Source organism: Sus scrofa, chromosome 1 (genome assembly GCF_000003025.6).
Source record: "Sus scrofa isolate TJ Tabasco breed Duroc chromosome 1, Sscrofa11.1, whole genome shotgun sequence".
NCBI lineage: Eukaryota > Metazoa > Chordata > Mammalia > Artiodactyla > Suidae > Sus > Sus scrofa.
In genome coordinates, this window is record NC_010443.5 from 196,247,284 (window position 1) to 196,275,271 (window position 27,988).

Sequence of the window (27,988 nt, forward strand, 5' to 3'; positions counted from 1 at the left end):
CAACCCCTAGCCTGGGAACTCCATATGCCGCGGGAGCGGCCCAAGAAATGGCAAAAAGATCAAAAAAAAAAAAAAAAAAACAAATTCATTGAAATTATAAGAAAGGATCAAGAGTGGAACTGTACTTGGGGTAAAAGGGAGTAGGACTGATGTTGGTTTGAGAACAAAGGCTCTCATAATTCAAGGCCAAAGATGTAGATTAAGCCACTTTAAGGAGAATTGCAGAGGGAGAAAGAGAATTGGGAAAATAAAAACGGGCTTTTTTTTTCTTAATGAAAAAAGTATAAAAAGCATCACAAGATTCTTAACCCAAGCCAAATTTAGCTGTGTGTTCTTTCCCTCCCTCCTTTTCTCTCTTTGCCTCTTTTCTCTCCAATTATAAAATTCTTACATACTTATAAAGTGTTTGGTAGAAATATTTAAATGTCATTTAAATATAAACTGAAATTTCTTAGTTTTCCTAACTCTGACATTTAGTATGTCGTATAATCTGTGGGTAAGACATTTTTTATTTTCGTAAATCTAGAAATAAGATGTACACATAGTTTTTGTACGTTTTAAGACATTTCCTTTTTTGTTTCTGTCTTACCTTTCATGCTCTTTAGTGAAAATATTTAAATTTTATTCGAGAACTTGGAATATGTGTGGTAATTTTAGTTGCAAATCTGTCTTGGAAAAACTAAAATTTCAAACTGTTCTGGAATTTTTTCCCTCTTCTGATGATGCTGATCTAAGAGCATCTAGCTTTTCACTTTTCAGCCACAAGGTGGTACACTATACCTACTGTCTGAGATTCTTGGTGACTTACTTCAACAACCTAATCAAACCCATCTTAAACCAGAACATCTTAAAAGTTCACTTTGGGCAGTAAAAGAAATTGTTTATGATAGCAGATAGTCTTTATAGAGGGATCCATTTTGTTTGAAGGGGATTCAAGGAGCCTTCACAGAGAAAATAAAATAATGCATAAAATAATCCATTTCATTACATTGCTATTGAATTTTATAGTTGGAAGTAATTTCGGAATTATTAAAATATTGAGCAAATAAGAATATTACAGGAAACATACATATACCCTTTACCTAGATTTATCTGTTAATATTTTGTCCCATTTGTACACTTCTTTTATTTATTTATTTATTTATTTATTTATTTGGTCTTTTTGCCATTTCTTGGGCCTCTCCTGTGGCATATGGAGGTTCCCAGGCTAGGGGTCCAATCGGAGCTGTAGCCGCCGGCCTACGCCAGAGCCACAGCAACGCGGGATCCGAGCCGCGTCTGCAACCTACACCACAGCTCATGGCAACGCCGGATCGCTAACCCACTGAGCAAGGGCAGGGACCGAACCCACAACCTCATGGTTCCTAGTCGGATTCGTTAACCACTGCACCACAACGGGAACTCCTGTACACTTCTTTATATATGTGTGTATTTTCTTCTGAAACATTTGAGGCTAAGTAATATACATTGTAACACTTTACTTCTAGATACCACATTGCACTTTTCCTAAGAATAGTAATATTCTTTTTTATGTAACCACAATACACTATTGACTTCAGTATATTTAGCTTTAGTAAATTTAACATTGAAGTAATATTTTATCCAATCTGCCATCAGTGTTTCTCTTTGTCATTTGACTCAATAATATCTTTTATGATGTTTTCCCCCTCCCAGTTCAGCAGTCGCAAGTCAGTGATAACATTTAATTGTCACCGCTTTTTAGCTTCCTTTTGCCTTTACTATTTCCTGAACTTTTTTGTGTGTGTTTTATAACATTGATCATTTAACTCTTTTCCCTGCTTTTAATAGAACTTGACTCATATCCACTTTGTGTTTGTCTGATGACTCCTGATGATACAGGTTATACGTTTTTAGCTGTAATATTACATGGATGATATTTTGTCTTTCTGAAGGTATTACATATGGCCCATGGTCCTTTTAATGGTGATGTTACATTGTGTTTTCATTCAAGTCATTTTTTGTAAATTTGGATGTATATGTTTAGAAAAAGAGAGAAATGCCATTCAGGGATGTGTAAGAGCAAACAAACATTTTCTCTAAAGGAATATACTTGGAAACATATTAATGTTCCTAGTAGGTAAAATCCAATTTAACGAAAGACTTGAGTTAGCACATTTTAACTTATTCTTTGCAAAGCTTTTAATGTACTATATTGGCATTTAATCTGTCCCTAGATTTTCAAAGAGTGTTGTTGATAGCCTTCTTGGGATCAGCTAGTCATTCTGGTGAAAGGATAAAATCCAAATAGGTGATATTAGACAGAAAGGAGTATAGAAAATGGAGATATCTCAATTATAAATCTTAAGATGTCATAATTAATATCAAATACAAATATTTTTGTAGTCTCTATTTGAGTTTGTACTTATATTAGGAAAGTTTTATTTTTATTTATTTTTATTTTATTTTTTTGTTTTTCTGTCTTTTCTAGGGCCACACCCACGGCATATAGAGATTCTCAGGCTAGGGGGTCCAATCGAGTTGTTACTGCCAAGCCATGTCTGCAACCTACACCACAGCTCATAGCAACACCGGATCCTTAACCCACTGAGCGAGGCCAGAGATCGAACCTGCAACCTCATGGTTCCTAGTCAGAATTGTTAACCACTGAGCCACAACGGGAACTCCAGTATTTCAGCATTTTCTATCAAGAACTGAGATGTATCAATGAGAAGCAAAATAAGAAACTATGTTCCCATGACTGAGCTGTGGTGTGGATCACAGACACGGCTTGAATTTGGTGTGGCTGTGGCCGTGGCTGTGGCTATGGCGTAGGCTTCAGCTCCGATTGGACCCCTAGCCTGGGAACCTCCATAATACTGCGGGTGTGGCCCTTTTAAAAGACAAAGACAAAACAAAACAAAACAAAAAAACAAAACAAAAAAACCCATCTCAGAAGGTAAATAGATACGTAGTACAAAAAAAAAAATTTATTTTGAATATTTACAATTACTTAATTTAAAAAAAAATTAAAGTATAGTTGATTTACAGTGTGCCAATTTCTGCTGTATAAAAAGTGGCTCAATCCTACACACACACACACACATACATCCTTTTTAAAAATATTATTTTCCATTATGGTCCATCCCAGGAGATTGGATATAGTTCAATGTGTTACACGGTAGTACTTTATTGTTTATCCATCCTATATGTAATAGTTTGCACCTACTAACCCCAAACTCCAAGTCCCTCCTATCCCTCCCCTCTCCCCTTGGCAGCCATAAGCCTGTTCTCTATGTCTGTGTTTTGTAGATAGGTTTGTTTGTGCCATATTTTAGGTTCTGTATATAAGTGCTATCACATGGTATTTGTCCTCCTCTTTTTGACTTAGTATAATAATCTCTAGTTGCATCCATGTACAGTTAATTTCTTGACTTTTGCTGAAAAATATTTGTAACATCAATATTAAGACAGTATAATGAGTTCTAAGAAAGTATTACTTTAGTTTGTGACTCTTCTGCAGAACATAGTGAATCAAAATCTTTTTATGGCATGATCTTTTACTTAACTCATTTGTTTTGATTACTTGTATATTAAAAGTAAAATATGTATATTCCTACATATTATCGACATCGAAGTATTTGAGGTATGAGATTAGAAGAAAAAAAAATTTTTTTTTAAAGTCCGCACTTGTGGCATATGGAAGTTCCCAGGCTAGGGATCAAATTAGAGCTCCAGCTGCTGGCCTACACCACAGCCACAGGAATGCAGGATCCAAGCCACATCTGCAGTCTTCACCACAGCTCATGGCAACACCGGATCCTTAACCAACTGAGGCCAGGGATCGAACCCACATCCTCATGGATACTAGTCGGGTTTGTTGCCATTGAGCCATAGTGGGAACTCCAAATGAAAATAATATGAATGCCAAAGTGCCCTTTAAATTTAACAATTGAAGAATTACTGGATTCTTCTGTGAGTTAATGATTCCTATACTCAGCTACCCTGTGGAGTGTTAGAAGGGAGAAAAGAATTAGCTCTATATTCTTCCCATGTTTGCCCCTTGTTTTTAGAGAGGTACACTGCTTAAATTGGTAGTGATTTATAGCTACTGTTTCTGACATTTGTATACTTGTTTCTCAGTTTCCAGGGTGCACTAAATGGTACCTTGGGAGCTGAGAAGAACTCAGTATGTCTTCTCAAATGTATAGCTTAATTCTAAGTACTCAGTAATAAATATTATTTATATGAATGTAGTTTAAAAATTTTTTTAAATTTATTTTTAATCCTCAGACAAGACATCTGTACAGATTCTACTTCATCCCTGAAAGAGAACAAGCAACCTGAAGGTTTGGAATTAAAACAAGGTATGATTCAAGCACTGACTTTTTCTATAACATTTACCTGAAAATTATAAGCATTTTACCAATAATAAATTTTCAGTCTTCCAGGTTGTCCCTGTTTTACAGATGGGAAAACAAAGTAATTTATTTGGTCCAAGATCAAGAGTAAGGAATACATCTTTTATTTCATGCTTCCCTTAGCCATTGGAGTGCTTCTGCCTTAGTGATGCATAGTTATCACCAGAATATTGAATATTTTAATTCAGTAATCTATTTTATATTCTCATCTACAAGATATTGTAGCTATATTAACTGGATAGCTTTGGGTTATAATGAGGGGAAAAAAAAGTTTTACAGGATAACTTTGTTTCTCCCCCTCTCCCCTTCTTTTGAGAGATAATTTGTCTCTATTTGCTTTCCTCTTCATATATTGTTATCTATAAATCAGTAATTTTTGACATTACCTGCTAACAGAAGTGGTAATTTGTTACTCATTCAAGCCAGGTAGATCAATAGGACTAATCTTTTAGATGTCTTTTTTGTTGTTGTTTTTCTCATGCCTAGTAGGGAGAATTGAATGTAAAAATAAATTTTTATTAATTACTCAAGGACTACCTCACATTTTCCCCTTTCCTTATAAAATTACTTCAGAGCAGTGAAAATCTATTACAACCAAAAGGGTTGTGTTGTTTTTATGTAAGCAGCTAATCTTTGATGGCTTAGAATAGTTTCTCTAAAACTATTCATAGGAACTTTTTTGGTAGAAAGAAACAGGTCATATTTAGGCAGTATTTCTTTTTTTAAGCCATGGCCTATATTACTAGTGCTTAATTTTGAACAAAGTGAAAAAAATTGGTTAATTAATTTCATGATTCCTTCAATTTATATATAGAGAGAACAAAATCTAGGGTTTCTGTAATTCTAACTTATGTATTCTTGCATTTATGAATATTTCTAGTGATTTCGAGAATTCCAGTGCTTTTCAGAAGTCCTATTATGGTAACTTCTTAAATAACCAGATACCATTATACCTTTGTATTCTAACAATCCTACAGATGTAAATGCAGATTCATAGTTTCATTTATGTTTATTTGTCATGTATAAATACATACTAAGCACATATAATTTTCATAGAATGTAGTCATAGTCATTTGACTCTTGTACCTTGTGTATAATTTGATAACACTGCTATCTATCATTTCTGCCTTTTTTTTATTCTTTGTATTTAAGGAGCAGGTGGCATGGAGGGTATACTCTTAGATTATCTGTGGAGAGAAGAATGCCATGTAAGAGTAGAAAAGTCTAGAATGGGCAAGATAATTACAGTTCTCAGGGAAAAAGAAATGGAAACCTCATTGTGCAAATTAGCTAAAGCTGCTCTCTCAGGGAAGGGGGTTTACCTGCTCCCATGTTCAAGCTCCTACAGCTTTCTTCAGAATTCCCTCCCTGGTGCCAATAGCCCTTTTTGCTGTGATTTTTTTTCTTTTCTCGTGGTAACTTTAGTCATTTGAAAGTTTGTGATGGAGGCAAAGAAGAAAAGAGAAATAACTCAGAGTAGCCAGATAACACAAAGCCCAGGTGTTTTTTTTGTGCTCAGGAGCCTTTATAAACACTCTTAAGTTTTCGTCCTGGCATCAGAAACATGAGGAACACACTGTCATCAGTAAGTGACAGCAAGCAGAGGTGAAGAAACAAGATACTCAAGCATAGCAAGACCATTGTACAGTACAGTCCATGTTCATGCTGTACTAAATCTGTATGAAATGGTTAAATTAAGTTTCAGCTCTTTTAGAAAGCAAGGAAATAAGTTTTTTAGAAGAATGCGTCTAGAAGTTCCCTCTTGGCACATCGGGTTAAGGATTTGGCATTGTCACTGCTGCAACCGGGGTTGCTGCTGTTGTGCAGGTTCATTCCCTGGCCTGGGAACTTCTACATGTTATGGGCACAGCCAAAGAGAAAAAAGAAAAAAAGAAAAATGCCTTTAAAAGTTGTTAATAAGTAAAATTTTGTTGCATAATCAGATAAATGTTAAGTTATTTAGAAGATTCAATTATGTGAAACATCTTACAAATATTAGTACAGCTGAAATCTGAACCAGATAGTAACTTGCTTGGAGTTACCCAAGAAGCTGAGCTACCCCAGGAAACGGAAATCCTGTTAGGCTCAGTAAAGATTATTGCTTTTTTCTAAATGAACTCAAGTTGACTCTATTTAATATGCAAAACTTTCAAAGTTGATTTATATTATCTCTAACTTTTCTTGCATAGCTAGCTATTTTTCTCACACTTAGCTCAATAAAAATAGAACATAATTCTCCTTGTGAATGCATTGTCATTTTATTTAATGGCTTGACCGTTTAAGAAAATTCATTGAATCTTATTTAGTACTAAAGTAACCATGTATTCAATAGACCAAAATATAAAGCAGTATTGAATTTTCTCTTTGTTCCTTCAGAATAAAATAAATCTTACGTGCCCCATTAATGGTATATGATACTGGCAAGTTATTTAAATTAAATTTTCAGTTTTTCAGCTTCTAAAATACTCAATATTGAGAAATATTAACTATGAATTAGGTATATTGAAATTGGCATTTCTTTGTCTAGTACTGGTATTATTTATCTTCCTGATAGGATATTCTTTTATGAAACTGGCTGTGCTGAAGATGAGTATCAGATTGTACACTAACTTCTACCTTCACTGAATAAACATTATTTAAACATAAATGTAATCTACTAGTTGATATATTGGTACTATAGTAAAATAGAAATTCTTCTCTTAGAATTAGTGTCCTAAATTGTTTATTTTTACAGAATGGTAGTTGTATAAGAATGGTTTATATAAATTTTCTAAATTGGTCGTTTGTGCTACAGTTAAAATGAAAACTACTATTAGTCAAAGGTATTTAATATGTAGAAAATATTTTTTAAATATCAAACAAATTTCTGCTAATATTAATAAATCTCTTTATATTTATAGATTAAGATACTCAGTACTAAAATAATTAAAACAATTTAAATTGTTGCTTTAAAGTTTACAATTGGGATATGTATAACTTTACAAATTATTCTCCTTTGTAATCTCAAGAATTAAGCTCATGTTTGTGTTCCTTCTTGGAAGCTGTTATGAGAATTTTTTTAACTCTATATGGGAAATAGTTAAATAGAAATTTTGTATCCAGGTTGAAAGGAAGAATTGAGGTTTGTGGTGTCAGTTTAAAGTATTTGAAGGGCTGTCAAGAAGAAGACTGATTAGGCTTGTTCTATATTGCCTATGAGAATAAAAGTAGAGCCAGTAAGTAAGTTTATCATTAGATATGTTTTGGTTCAGTTTATTTCAAATAATCAAATGTATCAGAAAATAACATTGGGCTGCCTTCTGAGTGTTTGAAGGTGTTTGAATGTGGGTTACATAAGTGGCCACTTGGTGGTGCTCTTGTAGAGCAGATTCAAGTAGTGTTTGAAAGTGCAGGTTTGGCCTCTTTAATAATTTCCTTTCTAACAGATTTTGTAAAAACCAGTGCCTAGTGCTGTGTCTGCACTTGGGAAGAGTGCTCCTTAGTAACTGTTTTCTTAAATTGTTTAATGGAAGCAGAATAAAATATACAAATTTTTTTTATTTCTACATTTTTCTATTAGAGAAGATGCTTGATGTTTAGTCTTAAGCTCTATGATGGTGCCTCAGAATGCATTCATTTGAATATAGTCGTAAAAAAACAATAATATAACCATATGGTATATGAAATGATCAAAATTAATAAGACATTGACTACATTTTACTCTGAATCTTTTACATTAACTTTCTCATGTGATAATTATCCCTTTTTTCTCTTAGAGAAAGATGTGCAAACACAAACAGAATATGCACACAGACTTTTGCTTTGGTTAGACCAGATCTCTTCACTTTTTAATTATTTTATTTTATTTTTGTCTTCTTAGGGCTGCACCCGTGGCAAATGGAGGTTCCCAGGCTAGGGGTCGAATCAGAGCTGTAGCTGCTGACCTATACCACAGCCACAGCAATGAGGTATTCGAGCCACGTTTATGACCTATACCACAGCTCACAGCAACACCAGATCCTTCACCCACTGAGCAAGGCCAGGGATTGAACCTGCGTCCTCATGAATACTACTTAGATTCATTTTCCACTGAGCCACAACAGAACTCCTCTTCACTTTTTTTAAAGTAGTTGCCTCATGCAATTGTAATTCAGGAGTTAGTGAATGATAGACAACTTTAAGAATTACCTTGTTAAAAGCTTCAAGAAGTTGAAAAGTAGACTGTAATAGGGGAAAATTGTTTTCAGTGGTTACACTATGTGATGAAAGTTCAGAGTAGGTATTTTCTTTCATCTTTTTTTCCAGCCTTTTAAACCACTGGTCACCAAAGTGTAAAACTATACGTGCTCCCTGAGAATGGCAAGCTGAAAATATTAGAACTTCTAAAGTAAATAAATACACATAAATTTAATATTTCAATCTCTCCCTTTTAAAATTTCCAACTGAATATATATAATTGTAATGGTACATATTAATTTATTGTTACAGTTTGTGAGGGTTTTTTTTTTTCTTTTTTTTTTTTTTTTTAGGGCCACATCTGAGGCATATGGAGGTTCCCAGTCTAGGGGTCTAATCGGAGCTACAACTGCTGGCCTACACCACAGCCACAGCAACGCCAGATCCAAGCTGCATCTGTGACCCACACCATAGCTTACAGCAACGCCAGATCCTTAACCTACTGAGCGAGGCCAGGGATTGAACCTGCAACCTCATGGTGCCTAGTTCCTGTCACCATGAGGAACTCCTAGTTTGTGTTAATTTATGAGTAAAAAATTATGTAGTAGGACAGATACTTGAAAATGTTTTCGCTGATAGCTTTATATAAATAATGAAGTTGAGAGACTACTCTTTCAGTCTATTAAAAAGGATTGATGGTGGCCATAATTACTCATTTATTACCTCCAAAAAATTAAATGTAATATGAGATTTTTCCCATCATTTTGCAAAGATATTAAACATAAAACTATATGAGACTATTTGAATCCTTAAAGTAGGGAATAAATTAAAAAAACTCATTTTTATTCTTGTTGCTTTTGTTGTTATTCTAAAGTAGTATTAGAAGCAAAGGTAGGTACATAGGGGAACTAGAATAAAAAAGAATGAAGGAATGAATTTGCAGTTACAAAGGGACTGAGTTTTGCCTAAAAGAACTTCACAACCATGAAGGAATAAATACAAGTTATAAAAAATTCAAAAGACAGTGAGAAAAATGTCATCAGAGACTTTTATTGCTCTGTGAAGGAGGAGAGAATGAAGATCATCACTTAATTAAGTAGAGTTTGTAGGCCAAGAGTTTTACATGAAAAAAATCTGTGGATTGGGAAATGAACTCTGTGCCGCTTCTTCCTTTAAAGACCTACCTTGTAGGCAAGATTGTTAGAGCTGTGGGGAGATTGAAAAGAAGGTGTTCCAATGCTGTCCTGGAGTGGGAAGCAGAGAAACGAATGTACTACTGATTTGAGCCCAGAAGTTTGAGCCTAATTCCTTTCTTCCTAGCCCTTGATTATCTCCTTGATTGGCTCTAACACGTAAGTATTTGCGGAATGTAGCTTCTCAACATAAGTTAACTTCTTTAAAGGATTTTTAAAAACTTGTTCTGGGGAAATGTGGTCCAGTTCAGCAATTGGTGAAGTAAAAAGAGATTGTGGTGTAAGAATTTACATTTCTTTTCTCAGTCCTTTGAGCTTTTTCACAAGTTATTACCAACAGTGACACCAAACATGATCCTCCCTGCTTTTTAATTTATCTCTTTCTATGAGTGGTAGTTGAGTGAAAAGGTGAAAATTACATTTTATATGGCAAATTAGCCCATACTGCTCCTGTACCTTTTGAAGGCCTTTCTGTTACATTTAAATGTGAGACTTTTCTGGATTTTATTTTTTTTAAAGTAAATTGACAAGGTTTTTGGATCCATAATACTCTGTATTTTATCAAAAATGAAATTATGAAGAATTTGATTTAGTATTTTGAGAGAAGTTTTTATTTCCATGTTTCTTTAAATTGTACTCATTTTAAATTTTGTGTCTTATGATGCATTTCATAGGATCCTAGACATAGTCTTAGGGCAGCTATTTTGGAAGTTACATACCCCAAACCTTCCTCAGGTGTTTGGATCCCCTTTGGATCCTCTATGCTTTTCAGTCATTATGTTTTTATCCAGTTCATTGGGAAAAGTACCTCCTTATACAGAAGTGCTTCTAACAAAGGAAAGATAGTAAATATGAGGATTGAAATCAAATTTTGTTACCAGTTCCTGAACTTTTTTACATCTCACACCATAATATATGATTTAATTAGCAGTTTTGGTTGCTACATCATATAGTTGATACATATCGAGTTTGTGGTTATTAGCAAGTTTTATTTTTAAAACTAATATTTAAGAAATGTTTTCAACAGCATTAGGTTTAAAAAAAAATTGAGTGGAAGGAAAAGTATAGAGTTCCTGTATACCCACTTAGCATCTCTTCTCCCAGTTTCCCATGTTATTATTTGTCATTAGTGTGGTAAATGTGTTACAACTCTTGAGCCAATATTAATACATTATTACTAACTAAAGCCCATAAGTTTATATTAGGGTTCATCCTTTTTACTGTATGTGCTGTCAATTTTGATAACTGTAATAACATGTATCCACCCTGAGAGTATCATATCCTTTTTTCCTCTCTCTCTCCTCCAGGCTCCTGGCAACCACTGATCTTTTTACTGTTTCTGTAATTATGTCTTTTCTGGACTGCCATATAGCTGGAATGATATAGTCTTTTCAGATTGGCTTTTTCCACTTGGCATTATGCATTTGAGATTCTTCCATGTCTTTTTATAGTTTGATAACTCATTTCTTTCTCGCTCTTTTTTTTTTTTTCCTTTTCCTTTTTTTTCTTTTGTCTTTTTAGGGCCACACCTGCAGCATATGGAGGTTCCCAGGCTAGGGATCAAATCTAGTTGTAGCCTCTGGCCTGTTCTATAGGCATAGCAATGTGGCATCTGAGCCACATCTATGACCTATACCACAGCTCACAGTAACACCAGATCCTTAACCCACTGAAAGAGGCCAGGGATTGAACCTGCTTCTTCATGGATCCTAGTCAGATTCAATTCTGCTGAGCCATGGCCAGAACTCCTGATAATTCCTTTATTTTATTGCTGAATAATCTTTCTTTATAGGGATATACTGCAATTTGCTTATCCATTCACCTATTGAAGGATATCTTGGTTGCTTCTAAGTCTTGGCAATCCTGACTAAACCTGCTGTAATCATTTGTATGCAGATTTTTGTGTGGATGTAAGTTTTCAATTCTGAGTAAATTCTAAGTTTAGTTTGTTAAGAAACAGCCAAACAATTTCAAAGTGCTGTTCCATTTTACATGACCATTTTACTAACAATGAATGAAAGTTTCTATTGTCTACATTCTTGCTAGCATTTGGTGTTGTCAGTGTTTTAGCTTTAGGCTGTGCTAATGGGTATCTATTTTTTTGGCAGTACCCTAGTGGCATGTGGTGTCAAGCATCTTTTCCCATACTTCTTTGCCATCTGTATCTCTTCTTTGATGATTTATCTCTTCATACTGTTTGCCCATTTTAAACTTTGGTTGTCTGTTTTCTAATTGTTGAGTTTTAAGAGTTCTTTATATATTTTGGATATCAGTACTTTACTTGATATGTTCTATAAATATTTTCTCCCAGTTTGTGGCTTGTCTTTTTATTGTTTTAATATTTGTTCACTTTTAATGAATATTTTTTAGGTCTTTGTCTCCTACATATTATATTTATTTAGTTGAGTTTAAGGGACCCTCAAGAAGATAAGTTTACACTGAACCAACATTCTAATCTGTGAAGGCTTTGTGGTCATTCTGATTCTGTTAAGATCTGGGAGGCAGTATAGAAGTTTAAATGCATAAATTTTCAAAATATACTTGGGTTTGAATTTTGGGTCTGCCACTTTAGTTATGTGAACTTAGGCAAGTAACTTATATTCTCTGTTCCTCATTTTCCTCATTTATAAAATGGAAATAATAAATGAGTGTCTATTCCATTGTCTTGACCTAAAGGAATAAGTGGATTAATATATGTAAAGTGCTTTAGAGGAGTGCTTAGTACATACTAAGTGCTCAATAAATATTAGCTCTCATTATAATTATTTCTACCATTATTCCATTATTATTGTTGGCATTAATGTTTTCTGCTTCATCCCCTCAGTATCATTCTGGCTGTCTCTAACTGATGAAGATGTCTTAGGGAGTTCCCGTTGTGGCGCAGCAGAAATGAATCCAACTAGGATCCATAAGGTTTCAGGTTTGATCTCTAGCCTCGCTCAATGGGTTAAGGGTCCCGCATTGCCGTGAGCTGTGGTGTAGGTTGCACATGTGGCTCAGATATGGCATTGTTGTGGCTGTGGTGTAGGCCGGCGGCTACAGCTCTGATTTGACCCCTAGCCTGGGAACCTCCATATGCCGTGGGTGCGGCCCTAAAAAGACCCAAAAAAAAAGTCTCTATAGGAATTATAGTTTCTCATTTGTGTAACTTCTACCTATTTAGTCCTTCTTTGTTCTTTGGATTGTAGAAAATGAATTTAATACCTCTTCTAAATAATCTCTTCAAATTTTGAAGCTAATCCCTCCTAGTTGTTTGCACTGGGAACCAGGGATAGAAAGATAAATAAAATTTGGCCTGACTTGAAAAGAACCTAAAAAAGAAAAACAGGTGCGTAAATTAATTTTTCATATCCACTTATACCTGAACACCTGAGCTTATATATTCCCCTTCTTCCTGTTAAAATGGGCAACATCTTTGTGTTTCTGGGACCAGCCCCTGTGTTTGTGTAGTGATAATAGTCCCTTTTGGTACTTGCAGTTGTTTCCTCTATTTCCTTTATCAGTGCCCCCCTCTCTAGTGAACTCTTGCCAGTAGCTGTTTTGCTCATCATTGCTGAATCCTCATCTAGACCTACCAGCCATGTTCAACACTGTTGGTTATTCCCCCTTCCTTGACACTGTCTTTATTCTCAATCCCCTTTGCATTATGCTCCCCTCTACTTCTAAAGGGTGAATGTCCCAAGATTTATTCTTCATACTTTTTCTTCTTTTCTACATTCCCAGGTAGTGATCTTATGTAGTTTCAAGACTGGCAACTACAAATTTATTTCTTCAATTCAGGCCTCTTTCTAACATTTGTATATCCATCTTACTTATTAGATGTTGAATAAACATGTTAAAAATTAATTTGTCCCAGATTAAATCCTAATTCTTCCCTGACCCCGCAAAAGCAACAGACAAGTAAACAAAACAAAACCTAAAACCTTACTTCTACAGTCTTTCCCATCTCCATAAAGAGCAGTTACATCCTGGGTGTCCAGGCCAAGATCCTTGAACTCATTCTTGAGTCTGTTTTTCTCTGTCAACAACATTTGTCAGCTCTACTTTCAGAATATTCAGAATCCAACCATTTCACACTTCTTCTTAGCCATAGTATTCTGGCGTTGATTCTTTAGAGCATCCTGATCACTGTATTTCTCCCTGGGCTCTCCTATAGTCTTTTTTCCACACACTAGTCTGAATGACTATTGAAAACTGTAGGAATGGTCATGTCACTGTTCTTATCAAAGCCTTGCAGTAGCTTTCCATCTCAGTCCTTCTTACGGCTGGTACCATGTGGTATGGTATGGTATGATATGGGTAGTACCATGTGATGTGACCTGTCATTTTCCCCTCTGTTCCCTCTATTCCTTCATCTTTGCTTTCATCTCCAGTCTAAGCACTCTTGTGTCAGGGACTTTGCTATTTCTTCTGCCTGCGTGCTCTGCCCCAAGATAACCATGGGAGTCGCCACACATTACTTTGATCCCTGATCAAATGCTACCTAATCTGTCTAATTAGCATTACTCTTGATAAATCTTGAGTTTACTGGGAATTGGTGTCAGGATTACTGTACTGTAGTCTTAGAGAAGTCATCTTCTTTTGAAAACCAGACCTGTGTTGCTGTATCATGTGTCTAATTCCCGGTATATCTCACAATATGCCTGGAAATCTGTCAATTGTGACTACAAGTTTTAATACCTGTCTTACAGTTTCTTCAAATTTGAGATTATATTTACTCACACCTGAGCTGTGCTCTTATTTAGGTCAAACGACTTGTTCTTTAAGATCAAACATCTCCAAATTGGTGAGGTCTTTCCTAATGTACTCACTTCACCTTTTCTCTCAGTGCCCTCATTCATACCACTATTGCCTTTTTATTTACTTCTATTATAAGTTTATGCTGCCTGGTAATTAATAATTGTTTTCAATTCAGGAAACATTTATGAATTCCTAAATATAGGTAGTGTAGGGCAAAGGATTATGTTTTAGGATTCTTAAGTCTTCAGTGCTTGTTCATAGGGGTTACCTATATTCTTTTGAATAAGTACATGGATGGATAGATGATTGAAAGAATTCCTTCTTTCTCTTCTACCCTGTCTAGTAAGTACCTTGTTCTTAAAAGGAGATAGGTATGAAATAGAATACTACTTACATTCACCCATTAATAGTCTACCACCTACCCCAAAGAGTAAATTGCTTACAAGCTTGTTTTCCTTTTTGTCTTAACAAAACTGAATCATTTTTTAGTTTGTTACCCTTAGATTTTAACTTTGTTTATATTACTTGTATAGATTCATTCCAGTCTTTTACATTAATCTATGATTATGTGCCCTTTGTAAAATGTGTGGTCATCATAGAGGTTCTTCTGTAGCTTTTATTTCTTTGGATATTCCCTCATTTGGATAACTGATGTTTGGCTAGAGTTTTATTTTTGAGCATCTTTCTACACTCTTAAACTATCCTTCCCTATGAGATTATACCTTTTCTCCAACCATTTTAAAAACATACAGGGTACTTTTTTTACTTCATTTTCAACCTTCAATACCATACACTGAAATGGCATAGTTATTTTTTACAAAGGTTCCCACTACCTGCTTTTCACACATTTTATTTTGCAGAAAGAATTAGGGTGAAACTGACAGTTAATACATTGTTTTTTCCTACTTCTGTAATGAAAATGTTTTTAGTTTCAGCGTAGGATTTCTGTTTTATGAAATGTACTACCCCCTTTTTGGCATACTGATAGCAACTGGCTGCCTACCTCATGTATATATGAAATATAGCTTTACATTATCTAAAATTTGAATCAAGTCTTTAGTATCTCCTTCTAAGCTTATATTTATATTTAAACAAGCTAGAGCAATGCCACAGAAAACATGGCAGTTTGTGAAGTAGACAATGAGTTTGAGCACACCTTCCTTGGATGGATAGATTGTAGAGCACTGAGATGTTACTGGTAGAATATTTGAGTGTGATGTCCTTTTAAATTCTTAAGTTCCAGAGCTCCCATCATGGCTCAGCAGTAACAAACCCAACTAGTATCCATGAGGATGCGGGTTTGTTCCCTTCCTCCTTCAGTGAATTAAGGAGCCGGCATTGCAGTGAGCTATGGTGTATGTCACAGACATGGCTCAGATCTGGCATTGCTGTGGCTGCGGTATAGGCTGGAGGCTGCAGCTCCGATTTGACCCCTAGCCTGGGATCTTCCATATGCTGTGGGTGCGGCCCTAAAAAGATAAAAAAGAAAGAAAGAAAGAAAAAATCCTAAGTTCCAACAGATCTTTGGGAAGAATAGTTGCCTGATTCTAAACCCCAGTGCTTGTAAATATCCTATTCTGTCTTCATTTTTCATTTTCCCCCCTTTTCTTTCTAGGTTTTTTTTTTTTTTTTTTTTTTTTTTTTTGGCTATACCCATGGCATCTGCAAGTTTCTGGGCCAGGGATCGAACCTGCAACACAGCAGGGACCTGAGCCACAGCAGAGACAATGCTGGATCCTTAACCTGCTGAGGCACCAGGGAATCCCCCATTCCAAGAATTTGATACCAGGCTTTTATTCTGTTGAAATCCTGCTTTTAATCAGATGGTAGGAGAAATGATGCATTATATTTAAAGTTTTTTTCTTCCTGTTTACTTTCAGATTACTAGAGGAAAGATTATAGTCAGAATCTCTCATGTGTTAGCTTGTTTGTGCATCCCGAGGAGACCACAAATACTCACTTTCATGATACATTTTAAAGGCTGGCAGGGGTCCATATGCTGCTTTTTGTCATAGAATAGTGATGTCTTCAGAGGCAGTAATTTTAGGTAATACTCTTGTATATATTCTCACATGTAACATTTTATTCTGTTAGGCTCATGTATTGTACTGAGTTTACACCTAGCACTTTGCCTTTGTCCATTCTGCCCCTTACACTTGGAGTTTCCTTCCCGTCAATATCACTTATTAGCTTCTAAGACCTGCTTCATAATACATGTCTATAAAGAGCTTGTCTTTTCCCTATTGCCACACATACTCTGAAATCCTATTATACTTTATATTGTACAATTTAGCACTTTAAAGTGTGATGTTCATGTCTTAAGCATACACAAGCACCATGAAGGCAAAACTTTGGTCTTAAATCATGCCACACATATTTGGTCTATCCTACCTGTAGTGTTTTGTAAGGCTTACTTCTTCTCTGGCCTTTATAGCACCACTTTGGCGTATGTAATAGATATTGATTAATTTTAAATTGATTCTTAGAATAATCTCTGGATTTGTGGTTTTTTTTTTTTTTTTTTTTGCTATTTCTTGGGCTGCTCCTGCGGCATATGGAGGTTCGCAGGCTAGGGGTCGAATCAGAGCTGTAGCTGCCGGCCTATGCCAGAGCCACAGCAACGCGGGATCCGAGCCGCGTCTGCAACCTACACCACAGCTCATGGCAACGCCGGATCGTTAACCCACTGAGCAAGGGCAGGGACCGAACCCGCAACCTCATGGTTCCTAGTCGGATTCGTTAACCACTGCGCCACCACGGGAACTCCTGGGTTTGTGTTTCTTGAAAGTTAATTAGGTTCACAGGCTAGTAGACACTCAGTTATCCAGAAGTTCAATGGATAGTTCAAGGGGTTTGATAGAATACTAGACAGTTTTTCTTTGTTAAGTTGTTTGCATTTCCTTCTTTATGAGTAATAATCAGTTTATAACATGATTAAATTTTGAGTATGATGGTTAACATGATGGACTTAAATTTATAACGATAGTTTAAAATGCTACATAAAAAAAATAGCCAAGTTCCGTGAGTTTTGCTCAGGGGAAGATTGAAGCCTTCTTCAGGAAAGATTATTCTTATATGTTAAAAAGACTTTTTTTTTTTTCCCCAGAAAATAAAGTCTTGGTTTCTTGAAAAGGCTGGAACTCACTAAAACTTCACTTATCTGGAGTTCCTGTTGTGGCTCAGTGGTAACAAACCTGACTAATATCCATAAGGATGCAGGTTTGACCCCTGGCCTCAGTCAGTGGGTTAAGTATCCGGTGTTGCTGTGAGCTGTGGTGTTGCTGTGAGCTGTGGTGTAGCTCACAGATGGGCTTGGATCTGGCGTAGTTGTGGCTGCAGATATAATTTTGCCCCTAGCCTGGGAACTTCCATATGTCACATGTGCAGCCCTAAAAGGCAAAAAAAAAAAAAAAGAAAAAAAAAGTTACCAAGCCAACTTTCTACAGTGAGAGTACAATAAAAGTGTGTTGTTTATAACTTAAAATTTAAAATTTTATAAAACCAAAATTATCTGTAGTTGAAGACATCCATGGAGGCATAACAGTGCTGTCCAATGTATCATAGGCTTTGTTACTAATGAGATTCCAATAGATTGATAACACTGGAGTCCTTGGAGAGTTAAGATTCTAGAGGGAAGGATGATGAAATGTGCTCTTCTAAATGGCATAACCACTGAACATGGATAACTTAAAATCAGATGAGAAAACTAATTAAAAGAGAAAACAAAGTAAAATAGTTTAACCCCTTTAATAACCAGCTCTCTGATTGCTTGATTAAGAATACTAGATTTTGATTTTCTCATTTTCTCCTTGAAGATGTATATATATTTTAAAAATATTTTCAGAGATGTTTCAGGTTTCTCAATAAAAATCAGCTTAAAAAAACTTTATTTTGGAAACTTTCAAAAATAGGAAAGAGTAGGAACATTAACTCCCATGTACTCAGTTCCATCCTCAACAGTTATCTACCTATATCTAATCTTTTTTCATCTATACCCCTACCTGCTTTCTACCACTAGATTACTTTAAAGCAAAAACTATAGCTTTTCAGTTCATTTGTAAATGTTTTAGTAATGATATATATCTCTTAAAGATAAAAGTTTTTTGGTTTTTTTTTTTTGGCTTTTTTGGGGCTGCGCTCGTGGAATATGGAAGTTCCCAGGCTAGGGGTTGAATTGGAGCTACAGCTGTGGGCTTACACCACAGCCACAGCAATATAGGATCCAAGAACTGTATGTGGCCTACACCACAGCTCACGGCAATTCAGGATCCCCAACTGACTGAGGCAGGCCAGGAATCGAACCTGCGTCCTCATCAGTATGAGTCACATTCTTTTCCACTGCGCCACAACAGGAACTCCCTAGAGCATTTTCATATATTTATTGATCCTTTATATTTCATATTTTGTGAAATGCTTAAGCTATTTCAATCCTTTGCCTATATTTTTAGTTATTTCTAATGATACCTAGACATATATATCTTACAATTGTCCTTTTAAAAAATACGGTTTGCTGATATTTTCTTGTAGGTCTGAAAATTGTCTTTATAGTGTATTTTCTTTCTCAGAAGTTTTACATTTTTATTTAGCTTTGTTGATTTGTTTCTTTTGTGAATTTTCCATTTTGTGTTTCACTTAGGAATGATTGATCTTTGTTAATTTCATCCTCAGTTAATTTACAGTTTTCTTGCTATTATTTTTAAGTATCTTCTGTCACTTCAGTGGGTTCCTTATAGGGAAGGGAGTTAGATACATGTGCTCAATTTGCCCTTTAGCAGGAATTCAGACAGATATTTAATCATTCCACATTCTAGGGTTTGTCTCTTGGCTTCATTTAATAACTCACCCGCAGAGTTCCCTGGTGGTCTAATGGTTATGTCATTGCTGCGGCTTGGGTTACTGCTGTGCCTCAGGTTTAACTCTTGGCCCAGGAACTTTCACATGCCAAAAAAGCCGTATCAAGAAGTTTCATGAGGATGTAGTCACTCATAACATTAGGTATGCTTTCATTTTTTGCACCAAAACTGTTCTGACATGTTGAATTATTAGCAAGTGAAATATTTTAGGCCCTATCAAGGTTTAAATATGCTGGCATAACTTAAAAGTTCTTTTTAATTTTTATCACTCAAAATGTGTGATTAGTAATTCTTTTGTGTTTGTTTACTTTCATTAGGTAATTAAAACTTCTATTTTAACAAAAAGCAAACCTAAAACATAAAATATTTTCCTTTATCTGGCTTAGGAAATCCCTGCAGCTCTCAAGCATTGGGGTTTGTTACAGATGATAATACAAGAATTGCATTTTAACTTTTCCTATTATGTAGTGTACTCTTTTCTAAATACTGAAACTGTACTATTTTTTGAGGTTGTAATTTTTCTTCTTGTTCTGTTTAGTTGCTAAATATTTTCCCTTTATGGTTTTATCTCATGTTTATAACTATGACTCATAAATATTATAAGTAAATATTTTCTCTGATAAATTATTCCATTTATTCATCTGTGTTAGTGATGAATTTTGATAATGATTGATTCATTTTACTGTCTATAGATATTGAATCTAGGTGGATTGGTTTGTTATTTAAATAAATCTTTGGTACTTGAGTTCAGAGTTTGACTAGGGCCTGAATCAAGTTGGAAAACAAAAGAGAAATGATGAACTTATGGAGACCAGAGTAAAATGGAATAGAATGTATATTCGTGAGTAGTTGGCTAAGGTATCAACCATAAGAGATGAGTGCTTAGTAAACCCTTGAACTCGTTTATTACTTTTTTCTTGAAAAATATTTTAACTTGTACTTTGTCTTCCTGTAACTATTGCTTAGTCAAGTTCTTAAACTTCTTTAATCCTTCCTCTTAAGTTATTTGCTTTATTTCTTCCTTTATATTGCTTTTCTCTGAAGTTCTCTAAATGAGATGTAGTATTTTAGGGACAACCCATGTTACTAGATATATAAAGGAGCATAATTAATGTAAGGAGTATGTCATATCCTCTTGTTTGTTTGTGCATAAAGTTACTTTAGTTAGTTTGCTCCTCTGTGACATCAGTAACTTGGATCTAATTTTATGCTTGCTCTCTTCCCTGAGTCATTTTTGATTATGATGTCTTTAACAGTTAATAGTCTGAATACTTTTTCTCAATAACTTTTAATTACATTTGTACTATTTTACTTCAGGCCCAACTATCTTTTATTTTTCCTGGTGGATTTTAATAGTCTTAGTTTAACATCATGCATACATTGAAAGTTTTTATTTCAGTTAGAGAATACAAATAATTTTCCTGAGATTGATTTGTTACTCTCAGATTCCCAAGTCTGTGTGAAAATTTGAGATGCTTCTTTGTTTGTAGAATTCTCATATAATTTAAATGGGTGCTCAGTTCTCCCTGAACACACACACTCACACACACACACACACACACACACACACACAGAATAGGGGGTGTGGAGGGACAGAACATGACCACACTGATATTTTGAGGACTTAGAATGAGGCATTGTAGGTTAAAGTTAATTTTAAGAAAGAATGTACACATTTTACTCCCTTCCCATTTGAGGATCATAATTGGTAATGAAGAATCCTACAATTTCCTAATAGGATGAGATTAAATTATCTTTGAAAATGTACTCATGTTTGCAAACTATACTTTAAAAGTGAGTCAGTAGAATAAAGAAAATTAAGAAATAGTGAAAAGACCTGAAGTATGACCCTAGACCTTCAAATAGTTTGTATTTATTGTCCAAGTTACTTATCTTGCTTTCACATTTGTGAAATGAAGTGCTTATGCTAAATTATTTCAGGTACAAATTCTGCAAAGCTTTGGCCTCCATGGTGCAGGTAGTAAGGGAAGATGGAACTTGTGAATGCAATTACCAATACTGTGTTACAGAGAACTCAATCACTTAGATTTGGGAAAGTTTTAATTGTAAATAGAGGAAAATAATGAATTTATAGAGCATCATTTCTTCAATGAATTATATGTATACGTGTTTCTGTTTTAAAAATAAATAAACTCCATGTCTGACCCCTAAAAATGTTTGAAACAAACCCATAGAAAATACAAATCAGGAGTTCCCATTGTGGCCCAGTGGTTAAGGTACCCGACTAATATCCGAGGATAAGGGTTCAATCTGTGGCTTTGCTCAGTGGGTTGGGGATCCAGCATTGCCATGAGCTGTGGTGTAAGTCACAGACATGGCTTGGATCCAGCATTGCTGTGGCGGTTGTGTAGGCCAGCCACTATAGCTCCAGTTCGACCTGTAGCCTGGGAACCTCCATGTGCTATGGGTGCAGCCCTAAAAAGAAAAGAAAAAAGAAAATACAAATCAAAAAATGTTTTCAAGATTTTCTTCTTTTGAAGCATTGAAAGGGTGAGTATACCATTTTTATCGTGAATCTCTGGTGCTGATAACTTTATAAAATAAGGATATTATTATTATATTATTATTATATCTTTTTTTGTCACACTATGTCATATGGAAATTTCTGGGCAAGCGATCAACTGATGCCGTGGCAGTGACCCAGGCCACTGCAGTGACAATGCTGGATCGTTAATTCACTGTATTACATGAGAATTCCCAGGATTTCATTATTTTAAGCTTAGGACAGAGGAGCTCTTTAGCTGTGGCCACTTTTAAAATAAGCTTCTATAAGTAGGCTTAAAAAGTGATCTGAACTAAGTGAAAATATATAGCTCAAATTCTTAGCTATTTGAAAAGTGTTTGAAAACTGTGGACCTTCTCCCAGAGGGTGGGGGGAAAGATGAACATAATATCCATTTCATTTAAAATTATCTGTACTTATGTATACCCCTATACTCCTTTTAGGTAGGAAATATAAGCTTGATAGTTTATGACTATGACAGTCAGCTAGAAGATTTTCCATGTATGTTTTCAGGATCTACTAATGTATATTCTCTACTTACTTAATGAAATTAAGTTACCCCATCTTTTTTTTTTTTTTTTTTTTTTTTTGTGGCCTCACTCAACACCATATGGAAGTTGTAAATTCCTGGACCAGGGATCAAATCTGAGCCTCAGCTGTGACAATGCTGGATCCTTAACCCACTATGCCATAGTAGGAACTCCTTGCTATCATTCTTTTATTTACCCGCATATAGATCAAAACAGATTAATTTCATAAAAGTACAGCTACTTCAAATTTTGTGATTTAGCATATAAGATATTCCATAGTTGTGTCATTACAGACTGATGCCCTGGACCCAAGATAAAAAGTGAATTTTAGTTATAATGCCTTAACATTACAAATATACTTCTTTTCACTAGAAAATCTGTTGCCAAAAAGATTTTCTGGTGAAAAAAATTTTAGCAGACAATGATTTACTGACTTGTTACTGATCTTTCATTGGCTACTTTCATTGGCTAGTAGGAAGTTCTTGTGGATTATTATCCAGATGACAAATACATTAAGTGAAAGATAAGTGATATCTATATCTTAGGAGGAGAAAAAAGGAAAATAGTTTAAAATATTGCCTTTTAAAAAATAAAAAAATAAAATATTACCATTTTATGTATTTTTATATGGACTTAATTTACTTGTATGATACTAGACTTTAGGGATATCCTAGGAGAATTTACCTTAATTTTTTTTTTTTTTTTTTTTTTTTAGTTCCATACCCTTGGCATATGGAAGTTCTAAGGCTAGGGGTCAAATGGGAGCTGTAGCTGCTGGCCTACACCACAGCCACAGCAACATGGATCCAAGCCGTGTCTACAGTCTACACCATAGCTCAGCAACTCCGGATCCTTAACCCACGGAGCAAGGCCAGGAGTCGACCCCTCATCCTCATGGATACTAGTCAGATTCATTACTGCTGAGCCACAGTGGGAACTCTGCCTTAATTTTTGCAGAAGAGAAAAACCGAAAAAGTAAGGGATTTTCCCCAAATCACATGCTTATTAATAGCAGAGTAAGGATTAGTACTCAGATATTCTAAGAATCTCCCTCTCTCCCCACCACTCATTATATTGTTCTTCATTCATTATTAGGCAACAGCTTCTAATCTGAAAAACCAAGTCACATTTTTTCTAAAAACTTTTATAATCTTTTAAACAGCATATTTTCACTCAGAATCAGTGGCTATTAACCTTTTGAGACTGTGAACAACTTAGCATTACTTTTCTTAAATTTTTGTCTCAAATTAGAATACTTATGTAAAACATTTATTTCTTTACCCTAAAAGGCTATATTCATTTTTCTGTAGCTATTTGTAGATTATTTGTTGCTTTGAGGAGTTATGTAAAATATTCTTTGGCATTAAATAGTTAAAATGGAACTTTTTTTTTACAAGTTCTATTTGTGGACACAGATAATTTGTTGATTCATTTTCCACTTTAATTGTGGAGTAAGAGGTAGTTTTTTAATAATTTGGATGCAGGAAAATCAGTCAAGTTCAGTAAAGCAATTGTTTTAAAATCCGTGGAGTAGAATTATGATTCTACTATCAGAATTTTCCATCTGTCAATCTGTGTTTTGTAAATGTTTTCCCTATTATAAGAAAACAAAGCCAACATTTGGGGGATAATTACTTTCTTTTTAAAAATCATAGTTGGAATTTAAAAGACAAATAAATTGGAAGCATAGGAGTTCCTGTTGTGGCACAGCGGAAATGAATCCGACTAGCGTCCATGAGGATGCAGGTTCAATCCGTGGCTTCACTTAGTGAGTTGGGGATCCAATGTTGCCATGAGCTGTGGTGTAGGTCCCAGATGTGGTTCGGATCCTGCATTGCTGTGGCTGTGGCGTGGGCCTGCAGCTAGCTGTAGCTCCAATTCACCCCCTAGCCTGAGAATTTCCATATGCTGTGGTGTGGCCCTAAAAAAAGGAAAAAGCAAATTGGAGGTATAAAGGAGCACTCACCGTTGTAAATGACTCATGGACTTTAATAATGCTCCACGGCCAAGGTGGTTGACGGCTACAGTCTGTACAATCTGTGTTTATATGCAAGTTCTTAGCATCAGTTTTAGAAGTTTTGTAACAAATGCATTTTTAAAAATTATGGCATACTAACTGTATTAATTAAAATCCTCTTGATGAAAACTTACTTTATCTTAGAAAATGGCCTAAGGCATTCTTCTTTAATTTATTGATTTAGAACAAAGTGTTTGAAAAAGGATATGAAAAGCTTTGGTACAATTGCAATGCACATGGTGTCCAGCTTAACAGTGATGTTTTTTTCATTTTTTGTGGTTTATAAGGCAAAGTATTTTAAACTCCATCTTGAATGGAATTTTACTTCTTCAGTAATAAGCAATGCTCTATCCAAAGGCTGTCAACGTTTTGTAATTTAGAAGCTTCTCTGTGGTCTAGAGTGTTATGACATTTTAATTAGGAAAATTGGTTGTGGACATCCATATGATGGTATTCACTTCCCAGTGCTTCCATGTTCTACTGAATTGGAATGAGAACTACATTAAAGTTTACATTAAATTAGATCTGTTTTCAAAGTTGAGTCAGGGGAAAAGGGGGTAAAGTGGGTATTATGGAATGTATTTGGGACTGCATGAGGGGTGGTGGGGTTAAAGCAGCATAAATAGAAAGGAAATTTTGACCAGGCCTCTTAGGTTACATGGTTCTTTCCCTTTTTTGTTTGTTACAGGCAAAGGGGAAGATAGTGATGTACTCAGTATAAATGCAGATGCTTACGACAGCGACATAGAAGGTCCATGCAATGAAGAAGCAGCTGCTCCTGAGGTCCCAGAAAATACAGTCCAAAGTGAAGCTGGTCAGATAGATGACCTGGAGAAAGACATTGAGAAAAGTGTGAATGAAATTCTGGGACTGGCAGAATCTAGCCCAAAAGAACCCAAAGCAGCCACCCTGACTGTTCCTCCACCTGAAGATGTTCAGCCTTCTGCACAGCAGCTGGAGCTGCTAGAACTTGAGATGAGGGCAAGAGCTATTAAAGCCCTCATGAAAGCTGGTGATATAAAAAAGCCAGCCTAGTTATTTAAATTGAGTGAATATTAGATGTGTTTGAACAAAGCCATGTCATATAATTTTGTATCTAAAGTTTATTTTGGGGTCTTACATGATACTTCTCTGTAACTCTTATTAGATAAATTTGCCTTATGTCTAAAATACATGTTTTTGTTGTTGTGTTGTTACTTTTGTATTACATAATGTTGCTGTTTTCAGAATTCATGGCAAATATCATTGGGTAACCTGGATACTTTGTTAGATGAATATTCAGCTATATCTGCAAATTAATATCTGAAAAGCCATTAGGAAGGAGTCATGGTGATATATTTTTTTTCTTTTTCTTTATTTTGAAATGTTTTGGCATCACACCTAAACATTTAAGAAAGATTGACCAAGCATGTTCTCCTTAGGCTACCTATATTTAATGATAGAATATTAAATTACAGTTCCTAGGTTTGTTAACAGTTAAATTTAGTTATGCTTTTATGCACTTTTAAAATATATAAAGTTCAAAAAAACTGAGGAACATTTTTAGTTTTAAGGCTTAGAGATTCAAAATGAATGAGAAAAGCTTTTTTTTTAATAAAAGGAAAAAGGACCTAATATAAGGCAGTTTTTAACAATGTAGAAGTAATTGCCCAAATTTAATTCCAGCAGACAAGCCATTCGAACAGGTATTTGCTATTATTGGACATTAGGTCGTTTTTTTTTTTCCTTCAATAAAAAGGGAACATGTATTCATTTACATTCCAAGCTATTAGGAAAAGGAGACTATTTTATCGTACTGGCTTTCATCTGATGTTTTTGCTTGAAGATCTGATGTGCTATAATTCCATGAATTAAAAATAATAAAGATTATCATTCTGGAGCTAAAGACTTTTGATATATTTCCAAAACCAAAAGTAATTTCAGGAAGCATTGATAAGTTGATGTTATAATTAATCTAATTTTGTATAGTTTTTGTAAATAAATTAACATCCTGCCATAATTATGGATGCTTTTTGCCCCACCACTAATTGTAGTTGTTTGATACCAAAATGAATTTAGGTTGAGACTCTTAAAATAAATTAATTTTTTTTCTAAAATATAAGTCTGGAACTGTTGTTTTTATATTTGCTAACAAATACAGTATATTTTACATATAAACCATGCTCTAGTGTCATATGAGGATTTTCCTTATACATAAAACTTACAGGGATTGTATTTTATTAGCTGGCTTAATTATATGCAAATTTTAGAGGGTTTCTTATGGAAATAGTATTTATGAAACACTAGATTTGCAGTTAGAAATTCATCTTCATTGTTTTACCTGAACATGCCTTTAAATAATTCTAAAATTCAATAAATAAATAAATAAATAAATAATTCTGTCATTTTTTTTTTCCCTCTCTGAATCCTTCTAATGAAGCACAGAGGCCTATATAATTTGAAATACTCCTCTTAGGCTGATAAACATGGATATGATTTAAATTTTCTCACAGTTGCTGCTTCAAGATGAAAAAATCACTTTTCTATTTCAACTTTAACCAAAAGAATAATAACAAAGTAGAGTGGAATAAACTTTATTGCTGCTTACTAATTATAAAATGCAGTAAATGACATTTGTTTGATTAAACATGAAGGAATAGAAAAAGGTCTGAGTACTTTGTAGCTGATTAAAGTTACTACCTTCATGAAGCATTGTGTATCTGCTCTATTCAGTGTGCAGAATGGTTTAGGGGACTTTGAGCTAGAGTGGGTGTGTGTGAGGTAGAATGAGCTGAACATATTAGAGGCTACTTAGACTCCTACCTTGGAATATCTACCCTATCTCTCTTTTTATAATGTTGAAAGACTTGAGAGGTTTTGAAAATGAATGCCTTTACAGAATAGGAATAAGGTTATTTTAGAAATGCCTTAGACATTACTTAATGGCAGAATATATATCGGTTTGTCATTTAAATCATCAGTTCATAGGTATTTATTGACTACCTCTAAGTTGTTTAGTCCTGTTCAGAATCTTAAACTGTTAAGGTATAGGAGCATTATGGTGTAGATTTGAAATAGACTGATTAATAAAGGTGCAAGTGCTGGGGTTCCCGGCGTGGCTCAGTGGTAACGAAACTGACTAGTATTCATGATGTGGGTCCGGTCCCTGGCCTTGATCAGTGGGTTAAGTATCTCATGTTGCCATGAGCTGTGGTGTAGGTCACAGCCAAGGCTTGGATCCTGCATTGCTGTGGCTGTGGCGAAGGCCAGCAGCTGCAGCTGATTCTACCTCTAGCCTGGGAAATTCCATATGCTGCATGGCCCTTAAAAAAAAAAAAAAGACAAAGAAAGATGTGAGCGCTACTTCATTTTATGCCTAGTTCCTCCCATGTGCTAAAGTAAAGATAATTTTTAGTCAATGTTTAATTAGTAATTAAGAGAAAAAATTGACAACCTAATTTTCCATCCAAAGTCGGGTAATTCTGATATTTGATTAGGAACTGACCCGTCTTGAATGATAGATGGCAACTGATAATCATGGGTCCTCTGCATTAGACCTTGACCCACTTTTTGACGTTCCTGCTAATCCACACACTCAGATATATTCTAAAAACCTAT

At 34.9% G+C, this 27,988-nt stretch overlaps 1 protein-coding gene across 2 annotated transcripts in view; it reads left to right on the plus strand.

The window, feature by feature from the left end:
- Window positions 1-26,487, plus strand: part of CAAP1 (caspase activity and apoptosis inhibitor 1) — a 44,259-nt gene extending 17,772 nt beyond the window's left edge. The window contains exons 5-7 of one of the 2 annotated variants that reach the window (XM_021062724.1): window positions 4,252-4,325; window positions 12,552-12,647; window positions 25,080-26,487. In XM_021062724.1, the coding sequence (XP_020918383.1) occupies window positions 4,252-4,325; window positions 12,552-12,647; window positions 25,080-25,426 (517 nt within the window). In that variant the 3' untranslated portion in view covers window positions 25,427-26,487. The remainder of the gene's footprint in view (window positions 1-4,251; window positions 4,326-12,551; window positions 12,648-25,079) is intronic. The other variant, XM_003121874.5, reaches the window with a different exon arrangement.